Source organism: Balaenoptera acutorostrata, chromosome 2, assembly GCF_949987535.1.
Source record: "Balaenoptera acutorostrata chromosome 2, mBalAcu1.1, whole genome shotgun sequence".
NCBI lineage: Eukaryota > Metazoa > Chordata > Mammalia > Artiodactyla > Balaenopteridae > Balaenoptera > Balaenoptera acutorostrata.
The window spans coordinates 173,004,189-173,018,735 of record NC_080065.1 but is presented as its reverse complement, the minus strand read 5'-3'; the positions used below and the strand labels follow the sequence as shown (position 1 = coordinate 173,018,735).

Below are 14,547 nucleotides of genomic sequence, written 5' to 3'. Positions count from 1 at the left end.
CCAGAGTGGGGGGTGGACATAGAGGGCCCTGGGGTCAGGGTTCCTGCTCCCACAGAAGCACCCTTCCCGCTGTACCTCGCCACGTGGCGAGGCTGCCAGGGGTCAGGAGTGTGCACTGTCCTGAACCACCACCCCACTCTTTCTTTTCTTTTCTTTCTTTTTTTTTTTGTTACTAGGCAGGGAACTTTATTAACCTGGTTCCAAACTTTATTCCCAGGCTTCTCCAGCTTAATTAGCTGCACAGAATGAATTGTGGATAAGCAAAACCGGGAAAGAACTGCAGCGTCTAAGGGGTTTGGGCTTAAACATATCAGAGATCTAGATCTTATCAGCTCCAGAAATCAAGTAACGTAGTAGAAATGGGCAGCCCCAAGTAACTTCTTCAAGCCTGATCTGCTTTCGAAGTTCACTCGATTATTCTGTTGGCCTCACTCTTGGAAGCCCCTCTGGCCTTGAGCCCCCCAGCCCCGGGGCCTCCCCCCAGAGCCTCCTGCTGGGCCCGGGCTGAGTAGCCCCTGTGGAGGCCGGGAGAGCTTCCTGAGGTCACAGGTGAAACCAGGTGCGTTTGGCCATTTGGAAGGGGCCTCACTGTGTGCTAGGCTCGGCCGCCTGCCTTGGGGGAGGCTCAGCCACGCTGTGGGGACCTGCTGCCCAAACAGATGGGGTCGGGGCTGGCGCTCGTGCCCAGGCCGTCCTGTGCCTGTGGGGCAGCCGGCCTCTCCTTGCCAAGCTGTGGAACCAGGGGAGCAGCGTCTCCAGTTGGCCCTGCTGGCAGCACTGGGCTTTGCCTTTGGGCCTGCAAAGCATGGCTCCTCTGCTTCCCACTTGGGGCCCCTCACACCTCTTCAGGACCTGTCAGGGCTCGTATAGGGCAGGGGTAGGAGAGCAAACACTGGGCCCTCCTGGCCTGCTGCACACACCCTCCCCGCCGACTCCCACCCCGTGAACCTGATGGTGACGGGCTGTGGCCCTGCAGTCAGTGTGTGGTGAAGGGGCTGGGGGCGGTCACGTTGCTGAGGCCCCTGCTCACTTGATCCCACCCCAGCCCGCTGGGATGCGGTGCCGAGGTGCAGGCCAGAGGGAGGTGTGCAGCTCCAGCGGAACTCTGTGCCCAGTAAGACCCTATGTCCCTGTTGTCCCACCTAGTACAGCCCCCAGGACCTTGGGGTGGGATTGGCATAGTGTTGGGGAGGGGTGCCTTGAGGACCTTCCAGAGGCGTGTCTTGGGGGGGGCCCTTCTGCAGCTCCCAGTGTGCCGAGACCGCCCCGCCTGGCGAGTCCACTATGGTGTCACCAGCCCCTGGGTCTCCAGCTGGGTGTTCACTGCCTCCCTGTGCTGTCACGGACTGGGCACCTGTGCTTCCCTCCCCACCACTCTGCAGTAACTGCCCATCAGAGCTGGCCTGACCTTGTCTTGCCTCTCTTCCTGGGCTTCCACTTCTGCCCCTAATGTTCCCTCTGCCTAGACCCTTACTTCTTCACCCTGGAGTATCACCTTGAGGGTCCCCATCATCGGCCTTCCCCGATCATCCATTCTCAGGGTCCCCACCTCCCCCAAGCTTGGCTCTGAGTGGCCCTGCCTCCTCTCTGGGTCCCCAGAGTTAGTTTCCTAGGGCTCCTGTAGCAAAGTACCTTAAGCTGGGAGGCTTAAAACAACAAGTCTCTCCTGCGCATATATCCAGAAAAGATGAAAACTCTAATTTGAAAAGAGACATGCACCCCAATGTTCAAAGCAGCACTATTTACAATAGCCAAGATACAGAAGCAACCCACGTACCCATTAACAGATGATTGGATTAAGAAGATGTGGTATATTTATACAATGGAATACTACTCAGCCGTAGAAAAGAATGAAATAATGCCATTTGCAGCAACGTGGATGGACCTAGAGATTATCATACTAAGTGAAGTAAGCCAGAGAAAGACAAATACGATATGACATCACTTATATGTGGAGTCTAAAAAAATAATACAAATGAATTTACAAAGCAGAAATAGACTCACAGATATAGAAAACAAACTTCTGGTTACCAGAGGGGAGGGGGAGGGATAAATTAGGAGTTTGGGATTAACAGATACACACTACTATATATAAAATAGATAAACAGGGACTTCCCTGTTGGCGCAGTGGTTAAGAATCCGCCTGCCAATGCAGGGGACACAGGTTTGAGCCCTAGTCCGGGAAGATCCCACATGCCGCGGAGCAGCTAATCCCGTGCGCCACAGCTACTGAGCCTGCGCTCTGGAGCCCACAGGCCACAACTACTGAAGCCTGCACGCCTAGAGCCCGTGCTCTGCAGAGGCCACCACAATGAGAAGCCAGCGCACCTCGATGAAGAGTAGCCCCCGCTCGCCGCGACTAGAGAAAGCCCACACGCAGCAACGAAGACCCAACGCAGCCAAAAAATAAAAAATAAAAAAAATAAATAAACAACAGGGACCTACTATACAGCACAGGGAACTATATTCAGTATCTTGTAATAACCTACAATGGAAAAGAATCTGAAAAAGAACAGCTATATATATATTTGTGTAACTGAATCACTTCACTATACACCTGAAACTGACACAACATTGTAAATCAACTCTACTTCAATAAAAAAGTTGTTTTGGAAAAAAAAAGAATTTAATAACAATATAAGGATCAAAAAATACCAGAGATTCAAAACAAAACCAAAAGCAAACAGAAGAAAAACAAAACAAAACCCGGAAATCTATTCCCTCATAGTTCTGGAGACGAGCAGTCCCAGATCAAGGTGTGTGCAGGGTTGGATCCATCTGGGGGCTCTCAGGGGGAATCTGTCCCAGGCCCCTCTCCCAGCTCTGGTGGCTTCTCGTAACCCTTGGCTGTAGCTGCACCCTCCGATCTCTGCCTTCACCTTCACACGGCCTTCTCCCTGTCTGTCTCTGTGTTCTCGTCTTCGAGGAGCACTAGTCATTGGATTTAGGGATCTCCCGAAATCCAGGATGACCTCATCTCAAGAGCCTGAACTAATCACAGCTGCAAAAACTATTTTCAAACAAGGTCATATCCTGAGGTTCTGGGTGGGCATGCAGCCCCCGTATAGTGGCTGAGCTGATTCACCCTGGGCTGTTCCTGCTTCTCCGTGCTGCCTTGCATGTGCCCCCACCCGGCCCCCGACCCGTGACCCTGGTGAACAGGCACATGACTTTACATTTGGGCCACTGATTCTGGAAACACCAGGCGTGATTGTCCACCCATCACATCTCTGTCTTCAGCATCCCCGGGGCAGCACGCACCACTTGTCACCTCCGCCTCACTGACTCCCGGGACAGGTCCAGAGAAGACCTTTCCTCACAGGCCACCCCACCCTGCACCCTGGGGGCTCCTGCTGGGAGAGTCCTGGGGTCCCTGGGCTTCGCCTGGGCCTGGCTAGCTGTGGGTGTTCCCAGAGGACTCAGGGTGTGGAGTGGTTCTGGGCTTCCCAATTCCAGATACAGCTGTTGGGAATTCCCTGGTGGTCTGGTGGTTAGGACTCCGTGCTTCCACTGCAGGGGGTGTGGGTTCCATCCCTGGTCAGGGAACTGAGATCCCGCATACTGTGCAGTGCAGCGAAATGAAACAAAACACAGGACTTCCCTGGTGGTCCAGTGGTTAACGATCCACCTTCCAATTCAGGGGATGCGGGTTCGATCCCTGGTCGGGGAACTAAGATCCCACATGCCATGCGGGGCAACTAAGCCTGCGAGCCGCAACTACTGAGCCCATGTGCTCTGGAGCGCCACAACTAGAGAGAAGCCCGCGTACCGCAACGAAGAGCCTACGCGCTGTGGCTAAGACCCGACGCAGCTGCATAAATAAATAAATAAATAATTATTAACAAAACACAACAACAACAGATACAGCTGTTGATGGTTGCTTCCTCAGGATGGGAGCTGGTCCCTGAGGCACCTACGGAGGCCAGGCAAGCAGGGCCCCAGCTGTCAGGGCCTGTTGGCCCACCAGACAGACACAGGCCGGCAGCTTACCCGTGAGAGGGTGCTGCGGACCGAACTGTGTTCCCCAGATTCCTGTGTGGAAGCCCTAGCCTCCAGTGTGACCATATGTGGAGATGGGGCGTGCAAGAGGTGATTGAGGTGAACTGAGGTCATAAGGGAGGGTTTCTGATCCCATAGGACAGGTGTCCTTATAAGAGGGAGAGAGAGACTTCTCGCTGAACACACCCCAAGGAAAGGCCACGTGAGGACACTGGGAAAAGGCAGCGTTCTGCAGGCCAACAACAAGGCTCTCACCAGGGGCTGTGCCGGCACCCTGATCTCGGCCTCCAACCTCCGAAACTCTGAGAAGTACACATCTGCTGCTTAAGCCGCCTAGTCTGTGGTATTTTGTTACAGCGGCCCGAGTTAATACAGAGGGTTATTTTGGAAGTAAGGGGTCAGGGTAGGCTTCTTGTCATGTTTGAGCTGAAACCCAAAGGATGAGAAGGAGCTCCATGGAAGGTTCCAGAAAAGGGTGAGGTGGGTGCAAGGGTCCAGAGGCAGGAGGCAGGGGAGGGCCTCGTGGGCCACCGGGAAATTGAGGTTTGCCAGGAAAAGAGCCTGGATTGTAACCGAGGCCCCGTCCCGTTTCCCAGGTGACCTCAGGGCGAGCCAGTCATTCCCCCCGGGCCTCAGTTTCCCCCCTTGTAAAACGGAGGTGAAGCCATGTCTTCCCATCTCAGGGCTGCTTCAAGGCCCCACCCAGAGTGGGTGCCTGGCTGGCAGGCAGGGGAGAGAGGCCCCCCAGGAGCCAGCTGTGCTGCACTCAGACCCCAAGGGACCCTTCCTACATCCCAGCCCGACCGTCTGTGCTCAACAACTGCCACCAACGAGGGAAACAAAACATGCTCAGAGCGGACCCTCTGATTCAGCCGGGGTTGGGGATTTGGCAGCGGCAGCAGAGCCTGATTAAAGGCATTCCGAGGCGCACTCGGTGTTTGTGTATCTGGTTCTGTATTTACACTTTGGGAACGAGTGAGGAGGCAGCTGGGGAGTGTCTCAGTCGGCCAGGGGGCCGGGGGCCGGGGTGACTCAGCCTGGAATCCACGCTCGGCCACATGCCTGTGATGCTTTCATTCATTCCCGGGTTCATTCATTATTCCTTCCTGTGCTCGGTAGACGTGTAATGAGAAACTCCAGTGTACTGGGCACGCTTCGGGGGGGGCAGCCTGGCTCTCCTCACTGTGGAGCCGTCAGTTGGCGTGGGGGCCCATGGTGAGGTGGGACTGGGGCAGCAACAAAGTTAACAACCGTGAATTATTACTATTTTTGGCCGCACCACATGGCTTGCAGGATCTTAGTTCCCCGACCAGAGATTGAACCCGGGCCCTTGGCAATGAAAGCACAGAGTCCTAACCACTGGACCACCAGGGAATTCCCAACAACAGTGAATTAAAAATGTACCAAAAGCCTAAATGTAAGAGCTCAATCTGTAAAATTCCTAGAAGGAAGCATAGGTGTAAATCTTCCTGGACTTGGGTTAGGTGATGGAGTTTTAGATGTGACACTAAAAGCACAAGCAAAGAAAAATAGATTAATTGGAGCGTATCAACATTAAAAACTTCGATGCATCAAAAGACTGTCAAGAAAATGAAATATTTGCAAACCATATAGCTGATAAGGGATTAAGATCCAGAATATATAAAGAACTCTTATAACTCAACAAGAAAAAGACATACAACCCAATTTTTTTAAAAGGCAAAGGACTTGAATAGACCTTTCTCCAAAGAAGATGTACAGTGACCAATAAGCACATGAGAAGATGCTCAACATCACTAGTCATCAGGGAAATGAAAATCAGAACCGAAATGAGATACCACCTCCCACCTATCAGGATGGCTACTATCAAAGCAACAGACACTAACAAGTGTTGATGAGGATGTGGGGAAATTGGGACCCTCGTGCCCTGCTGGTAGGAATGGAAAATGGTGCAGTAGCTGTGGGAAACAGCCTGACAGTTCCTCAACAAGAGAAATACGGAGTTACCATATGATCCAGCAGTTCTACTTGGAGGTGCATACCTGAGAGATTTGAAAACAGGGGCTCAGATACTCGTCCATGCACATCCACGGCAGCACTAGTCACAGTCGCCAAAAGGTGGGACAACACACGTGCGTTCATAGATGAATGGACAAAATGTGCTCCATCCATGCGGTGGAATATTATTCAGACATAAAAAGGAATGAACCTCTGACATGTGCTGCCGTGTGGACGAACTCTAAAAACACCATGCTGAGAGAAAGAAGCCAGACACAGAGGGACAAATAGTGTGCGATCCCATTTATATGAAATATCAATAACAGGCAAATCCATAGAAACAGAAAGCAGATTAGTGGTTGCCGGGGCTCTGGGTGGGGGGATGCGGAGCAACTGCTAATGAGCGCTGGGTCTCTTTCGGGGTGATGGGAATGCTCTGGACCTAGCTGGAGGTGATGATCCCACGACACTGTGAATGTACTAGATGGTACTGAATTGTACAATTTCAAAGGGTTCATTTTATGTTGTGTGACTTTTATTTTGATAACAAAGAAAAAAAAATGTTTAAAAAGGGAGAAGAGTGGTCCCGGGCCTTCCTGGTTGGGCACCTGTGCAGGCACAGCCGTCTCCCCCAGAGCCCCAGGTTTCCGATCCTTTCCCGAGCGGGCAGGAGAGGTGTGGGGAGAGACGGCACGGCCCACAGCTGTTGTGAATGGAGGCCGGGAGGGGCCGTCTCCCCTCCCCAAACACGTCTGGTGCACGAGCTAAGACCAGGCAGCCTCTTGGGGCCAGGCCTTGGAAGGAACCTGGAGGGACACAGCCAAACTAACTGGGGTGCACACACCTCTCAGGGACTGCTGGCCCCGGAAAATGTACTGGCAGCTCCACGTGACTCAGAATCAGACCCTTTCAGGGGCTCTGCGGGGCTCCCTCCACAGGCCCCTACCGCTGCTGGAATACTTGGAGAACCTGATGAAGCCCTGGTCTCTCCCTCCCAGGGAATAACCCCCAAAGGTGACCCCTCTGCTGTTGGCAGCCTCCTGAGGACTCCACCTAGGGGAGCCCTGAGGGGCAGTGCTTGGGCCAGGGTGTGCGAATCCCCTGGGGTCCTGCTCAGCCCTCAGGTCCCAGGAGGATCCTGCACTTGAGATGGGATTTGCTCTCCACCTCCCTCTCACGAGTGGCTCTTTGCCTGTGTACTTGGGAAGCTGTCTGTGCTTCCTTGGGCCTCAGTTTCCCCAGAGTCGGGGGGTGGGCTGTCCCACGTGGGCGCAGGAGAAACATTGTCCCTGCCTGGGATTCTGAGCACATCGAACAGTTAGTTGTTCCTGCATTCACATGTTAAGCTGTTACCTGGTCTCTCAGTCCCCATGTGAGTGCCAAGCTACTCATTTGTGCCAGGGTCCTTGCAGGGCTGACAGTCTAATGGGAGGAGATGGACCTTGGTCAGGTGGTTTTGGATAGTGAGCCGTGGAAGGAGGTGACCCCATGGGGGAGAGGTGCGCAGTGTTGGGCTGGCCCAGTGGGAAGAGCCTTCTGGAGGAGGGAGGGCCAGTGCAAAGGCCCTGAGGCAGTTACCTCAGCTGGTAGAGCACAGTGGTTGGGGGAGAGCAGAGGGCCAGACAGTGCAGGCCTTCGTGGTGAGAGGGGGAAACAGGTCTGCTGAGAGCTCACAGCTCCTCTCTGGCGCTCTGCTGCGGCCCCCATGCCTGCCCTGGCTTTGCAAGACAGAGCTCAGCCTTCAGCTACTCCCCTTAATTTCATTAGAAACTTGGCCAATTGCCATGGTGGCTGCTGATGGGCCTGACCGAGGCCGGCTCCTTCTAGACAGCGAGGCCTGGGAGGGGTTGGCAGATGGGAATTTGCTGTATCCTGTGGGGCTCCCAGAGGATGGGGGCTGCCCTGGAGAAGTGACTGCATCTGCCATGCTATGCCTTCCCAGGGCCACGGGCCCCCGTTCTTTCCCGGCCTTGTGACCCCTACTCCTCCCAGTCCCTTGGACGCTGCCAGGATCGGGGGGTGTGTGCCCAGTAGGGATGTGGACACAGACTGCGGATGCACGCTGTGCTGGGCAACTCTGTCCCTGTGGGGTCCTGTCAGCAAGGGGATTGGGAGAGGCTGGAGAAGCCACCCATTTATACACGGTTCTGTAGGAGGAGTGGGGGTCGGGTGGGGGAGAAGGACTTTGTATGGGGGTGGGAGGGCCGGTCCTGGCTCAGGCTGTGTCAGGGGCCGGGGCGGGGGAACCCTGTGTGGAAACGAGGGGCCCAGGGGGAAAGCAGGACCTGAAGTGGCTTTTTATAGTGAGACTTGTGCTGGGTCCCCCTTGACAGAGCCGAAGTGGTTGGGTTGATGCTCTGACTGTAAGCTCCCAGAAGAGCTGGCGTGCTCTGATCTGTGATGTGACGTGGCCTCTGTGACACTCTGCGGTCCCAGCCACCCGCTGGTCCACAGGGTTATGCGAGAGTCAGGTTCCGGGAGTGGAGTCCATGGCCCACTTGGCCACTTCTGAGCTCGATGGCCCTGGGCAGTTCCCTTGCCTGCTGAGTCTCAGTTTTCCCATCTGGAAAGTGGAGTGTGCTGGTAACCTCCTCAAAGGGCCTGTCTTATTACTATTTTTTTTCTTTTTTCTTTTTTTTTTTTTTGGCCTCGCTGCACGGCTTGTGGGATCTTCCCCGACCAGGAATTGAACCTGGGCCACCGCAGTGAAAGCCTGGAATCCTAACCACTAGGCCACCAGGGAACTCCCAAAGGGCCTGTCTTAGGTTGAATTGTGTCCCCTCAAAAGATGTGTCCTGGGGACTTCCCTGGTGATCCAGTGGTTAAGACTTCACACTTCCGGGCTTCCCTGGTGGCGCAGTGGTTGAGAATCTGCCTGCTAATGCAGGGGACACGGGTTCGAGCCCTGGTCTGGGAAGATCCCACATGCCGCGGAGCAACTAAGCCCGTGAGCCACAACTACTGAGCCTGCGCGTCTGGAGCCTGTGCTCCGCAACAAGAGAGGCCACGATAGTGAGAGGCCCGTGCCCTGCGATAAAGAGTGACCCCCGCTTGCCGCAACTAGAGAAAGCCCTCGCACAGAAACGAAGACCCAACACAGCCAAAAATAAAAATAAATAAATAAATTAATTAATTAATTAATTTTAAAAAAGGGATTACAAAGATGCACAAGGAAACTTAAAAAAAAAAAAAAAAAAGACTTCACACTTCCACTGCAGGGGCCACAGGTTTGATCCCTGGTGGGGGAACCAAGATCTCCCATGCCTCATGGCGCCCCCCCACCCCCCAAAAAAAGATATGTCCACGTGCTCACCCCTGGAACCTGGGAATGTGACCTTACTTGGCAAGAGGGTCTTTGCAGGTGTAATTAAGGGTCCCAAGATGAGATTAATTCTAAATTAGGATGGGCTCTGAATCCAATGACAGGTATTATTCTAAGAGAAAGGAGAGGGGGATTTGAGACACAGACACAGAGGGAAAGGCTGTGTAGAGACAGAGGCGGAGATCGGAGCGAGGCAGCTGTGAGCCAAGGACGCCTGGAGCCCCCCCGAAGCCAGGAGGGGCCTGGGACGGATCCTCCCTCAGAGCCTCTGGAAAGAACCAACGCTGTCCACACCTTGATTTTGGACTTCCACCTCTTGAACTGTGAGGGAGTGAATTCCTGTTGTTATAAGCCCCCCAGTCTGTGGTAATTTGTTATGGTCGCCTCAGGACACTTGAGACAGGGCAGTTGTGATGCTTACATGTACTGAGACCTGAGAAGGGTTCTGTGGCCCATGGCGGGGGCTCAGGGGTGCCGTCTGCAACACTTGGGGTGGGAGGGTGGCTCAGAGGGTGCCTAAGGTCTATGCTGTGCTTCCTGGTCATCTGTTGTGTCCCCATCAGCCTCAACCCTGAAACACCTCTGACCCCTAGGGTGCGGCACCACGTCGTTGGTTGGTTGGTTCACACCTGAGAGCAAGAGGATTTGAGAGACACTAACTGGACTGTTCTGGAAAGATCTGGGGCTGCAGGATGCTGGTGGGAGGCGAGGCCAGACATGCAGCAGCACTTCCTGGGGGTCCGGCGTGGCCCCATACAGTGCTGGCAGCAGACACGTTGTGACCAGTAGACCGTGAATGTCAGGAGCCCGCCACCTGGTGGGTACAGGATGGGGATGGTGGGTAGGGTTCATGGGCCAGGCGTTTTGGATGAGGCAAACGTGGCTAGACAAACCAAGAGGCATATGGAAAAGGCCTGGGTCAGTCAGTGGTGCTGTCATTTTTCTTCCTTTTGACCCAGTAAAGGAAGAGGGTAGCTTTAGGGGAAGCTGGGCAGGGTGATTCAGGAACTCCCTGTGCCGTCTTTGCAGTTTTTCTGTGAACCGAAAACTTTATTAAAAACAACAACAAAGGGCTTCCCTGGTGGCGCAGTGGTTGAGAATCTGCCTGCTAATGCAGGGGACACGGGTTCGAGCCCTGGTCTGGGAAGATCCCACATGCCACGGAGCAGCTGGGCCCGTGAGCCACAATTGCTGAGCCTGCGCGTCTGGAGCCTGTGCCCCGCGACGGGAGGGGCCGCGATAGAGAAAGGCCCGCGCACCGCGATGAAGAGCGGTCCCCGCACCGCGATGAAGAGTGGCCCCCGCTTGCCGCAACTGGAGAAAGCCCTCGCACGAACTGAAGACCCAACACAGCCAAAAATAAATAAATAAATAAATAAATAAAATAAGAAAATCCTTTAAAAAAAAAAAAAACAACAACAAAGCCAGAGGCCAGTGTGAAGGTGGCTTGGGGGGGCCTGCTCCTTGGGTGGGGTGTCAGGGAGGCCCCTCCAGGATGGGTGTGGAGGGGGAGCTGTCACAGGCTGAGGCCCTGGGGGGGGTCACAAACTCGGGGTGCTTTGGGGTCAGGTGGCCAGAGGAAGAGTGGGGAGAGCAGAGGGCAAGGAGGCCACAGTGAAAGCATGGGTGACGGACCATCTGCCTGCCCTCAGCATCTGGAGTGGGGTCCACTCTCACAGTCGGGGAGCCTGGACTTGGACCCCAGGCTGTCTGACCCACAGGCGAAAAGCAACGGGGAGCCTGGGAGTCACAGCTCCTTTGAGCCGGTGGGTCTTGTCCAGGCTTCACTGCCCTGCCTGCACCTGCCTCTGCCAAAACCCATGAGGGTGGGGTGAGGGGAAGGGGCGGCCTAAGCCTCCTGAGGGCATCGGGAGTTACGTTGGTGTCCTGGAAGGTTCTTATATGGCCTCCAAATGGGACTGTCACCTGGCTGGTGAAAGTCAGCTCCTGAGAGTGGGAACAGTGGTGTTCATTCATTGATTCGTTCATTCACTCATGTGTTCTATGTTCCTTTGTTCCACCAGCAGGTGCTGCTGAGTGCTAGACCCTGGCTTGGATGCCGGGTTTATGTCAAGGTTGGGGGTAGGGTAGGGTAGGAAGTGCCATCGAGGGGGTACAGAGTGAGGACCACTGGGCGGAGGGATGCATGAGGGACTGTGGCTTGACAGCGGGAAGAGGCATGAGCTTCAACGTCAGGCAGCTTGTTAGACCCTGACTGGTGGTGTCACTCTGCTGTCCTCCTTGTGGACCCTCTGAGGCATCAGGTCCATGGGTGGAGCCCAGGCTGGCACCTCCTCACCCCAGGACCTTACTCCTGGGGTTTCCTGGCCAGGCCTGGGACGGCAGTCAGCCCCTGCAAAAGTTAAGGGGGTCCCTAAGACCACCTTCACATCTGACACCAACTGCAGAATTTGAGGGTTCCCAAGACTGCATTCAGCTCGGCAGTTCACTGGAAGGACTCAGAAGTCACTGAAAACCATCATACTCACAGTCACGGTCTATTATAGTGAAAGGACACAGATCACAGTTGGCATGGGGCGGCGGCCGGGAGACTTCCAAACACAGAGCTGCAGGTTGTCCCTTCCCGTGGAATCACATGGACAGTGCTTGCTTCTCCCAGCACCAGTCTGTGATGACATACATGGGGGTTGTCAACCAGGGATGCTCCCCAAGCCTTGGTGTCCAGGGTTTTTATTGGGGTTCGCCACGCAGACTCTGCTGACTGCTGTCTCCAGCCGCTGCAGAGGGTGAGCTGGTATTGCATTGGCCTGAGACCTCCACCCGAAGTCACACTGTTGGCATAGATACCCAGCGTGGCCCGAGGACCTAGGCAAACAGAAACACTCTTATCAGGCAGGGCTTTCAATTCCCAGGAGCTGGGGGCAAAGGTCAAACTGCCCTGGGCCAGGTTAACTCTCCTGCACAGCCCCACATACAACCGAGGGTGAGCACAGGGGTCCCCCAAAGGACGAGTGGAGCCCCGCACTGTGTCCACTCCAGAGGCCGCACCACAAAGCCTGACGTTCCCAAAGCACAGTGGATGGGGGTTGGGAACCATCGAGGGAAAGAAAGGCTCCACCGGAGGGCCGGTGTTGCAGCAGCGCACAAGCCGTGAGCAGCCTGTCCCCAGTCTGGGCTCCCTCTGGCCCGGAACGTGACAGCTTTGCAGAGTACTTTCCTGGATGCCGGGGTTTCCAGAGCTGGCAGTTCAGCCTGTGACAGAAGCATGTGTGGTATAAGCACTTCCTGTATCACACACCTGTCATTTGTGCACACACGCTCACCTGGACCACCCACTCTAGAGAGGGGGAAACTGAGGCCCAGAAGGGTGCTGTAGCCCCCCAGGGCCACATGGTACTTGAGAGGTGGTTCTTGAGAGGTGGATGTAAGGCGAGTTCCTGCCACGTGGCTCAGACACAAGAAGGGGCGGGGGGGCGGGTCTCAGGTCCAAGGTAACCCGTGCCCATCGCCCATCCTGCTTGGCCTCCCCCTCCCTCCTGACCGGGGGTTGGCCTATTTCATCTCATGCAACCGCAGGGAGGGACACAGTGGGGTGTTCACGGTGAGCGTCTCCAGCCACTGGAGACAGAGCCTGGGCCGGACCCTACAGATGCCTGAGAACCACCCGCGGAGGAACAGAGCAAGGTCAATCTCCCTCCCGGCTCCACCGCGGCTCGCAGGAAACAGCTGTTTACCTGGGTGAGGTGCTCGGCTGGGCGAGCAGCCAGTTCCTGAGCTTCACTTCCCCCTCCGGTGTCGGAGGCCCCCCAGGAAGCCGGGACTGGCGTGGGAGAGCGGGGCGGTGTGGGCGGACAGCAAACGGAGCGCTGCCAGGAGCTGTTTGTGAGGGAACGTGAGCCGGTCTTGTTGTGTACACAGTGTCGACCCTAGCAACCGCCCCAGCCGGCTGGAGCGGACACCCACCCCTCCCCGGGTGCCCAGATGCCACCCCTCCGTCACAGCACCTGCATCCCAGCCAGGGCAGATTGACGGGCTTTGGGGACCTGGCTGAGGGCCTAGGGCCACCGGTGGTGTCAACCAGGTCACGAGCATCTGCTATTCCTGGCAAAGTGGAATCGATGCTCCAGCGAGGAAAGGCCAGGTCCCAGCCCTGCTCCAAGGCAGCCGTGGCTGGTCAGGGAGCCCGGACTCCTGGTTCTGAGGCCTGGCCCAGCGGGACGAATCCCCACGCGAGTGATGGGCAGAGGACTGTGCAGGGATGCAGCCGCCCCAGACGAAGGCTCTGTAATGCGTGAGGCTGGCGGGACAGGCAGAAGGAGCCTGGGGGCTTGGGCAGGACTCCTTAGAACTCAGGCGGGGTCTGGCAGACCCTCTCGCCCTGTGTGTGCTGTCAGAGGGATTGTACATGCTGCACTTTGAAAGCCAGCACTGCACTTCTGAGCTGGCCTCTCTGATTCAGGCCAGTGGAAAGACAATTCCTCCTGTGTCCGGGCGTAAATTCGCAGCCTCTGGCCCGCACCCCAGGAACGCAGCCTTTGGCGTGATAAGAAATGGTTCCCCCGAGTGGGTGAGGGGCCTCCTGTACAGGCTCCAGGCTCCAGGTCCACTTGATACTCTTGCTTATTCACAAATTGTCTGAATCAGCTGGTCACGCCCCCTCAAGTTCACGGAGGCAGCGCCCCCAGGGCGAGTTTCCCTGCCTGGGGAGGGCCACCTGGGCGTCTCGGGTCTCTGATTCTGCTGGTTTTGGTGGAGAGATTCATGGCTCCTTTGAGAATCTGAGTCATGGGGGTGCCACTGACTCCACTACTTGGGGCCCTCGGGAATGGCACTCCGCAGGGTGTGCTCAGGAACCACCCCCCCGCTCCCCCCACGCTATAGCTGTCGGTTTCTCTCTTGCAGCTCCAGCTCCAGAAGTCCCAGTACCTGCAGCTGGGCCCAAGCCGTGGCCAGTACTATGGTGGATCCCTGCCCAACGTGAACCAGATTGGGAGTGGCACCGTAGATCTGCCCTTCCAGGTGAGCCCCCATTCCTCTCCCACACCACCTCCCACCTGGAGTGTGTTGCAGTCTGGGCCCTGGCCACAGAGCAAGAGAGCGTGCATGACAGCCTGTGAACAGCTGGGGTCACCGGACAATTGCCGCCGCCCACCCGGCCCCCGCCTACTCCTTCCCCTGGGATGGCCTGGCCAGGCCTCACCCGGATCCCTCCTTCCCATCCCCTGTCAGCAGAGCCCACAGCGAGGCCGAGGTCTGGCTGTGAGTGTTTCGGCAGCCGCTACACCTGT

The 14,547-nt window shown here is 55.9% G+C and overlaps 1 protein-coding gene across 8 annotated transcripts in view; it reads left to right on the top strand.

The window, feature by feature from the left end:
* Positions 1–14,547, top strand: part of CRTC1 (CREB regulated transcription coactivator 1) — a 79,255-nt gene that overhangs the window by 32,082 nt on the left and 32,626 nt on the right. For all 8 annotated transcript variants that reach the window (XM_057540571.1, XM_057540568.1, XM_057540567.1 and 5 more), the window contains exon 2: positions 14,162–14,278. In XM_057540571.1, coding sequence (XP_057396554.1) covers positions 14,162–14,278 — 117 coding nt within the window. The remainder of the gene's footprint in view (positions 1–14,161; positions 14,279–14,547) is intronic.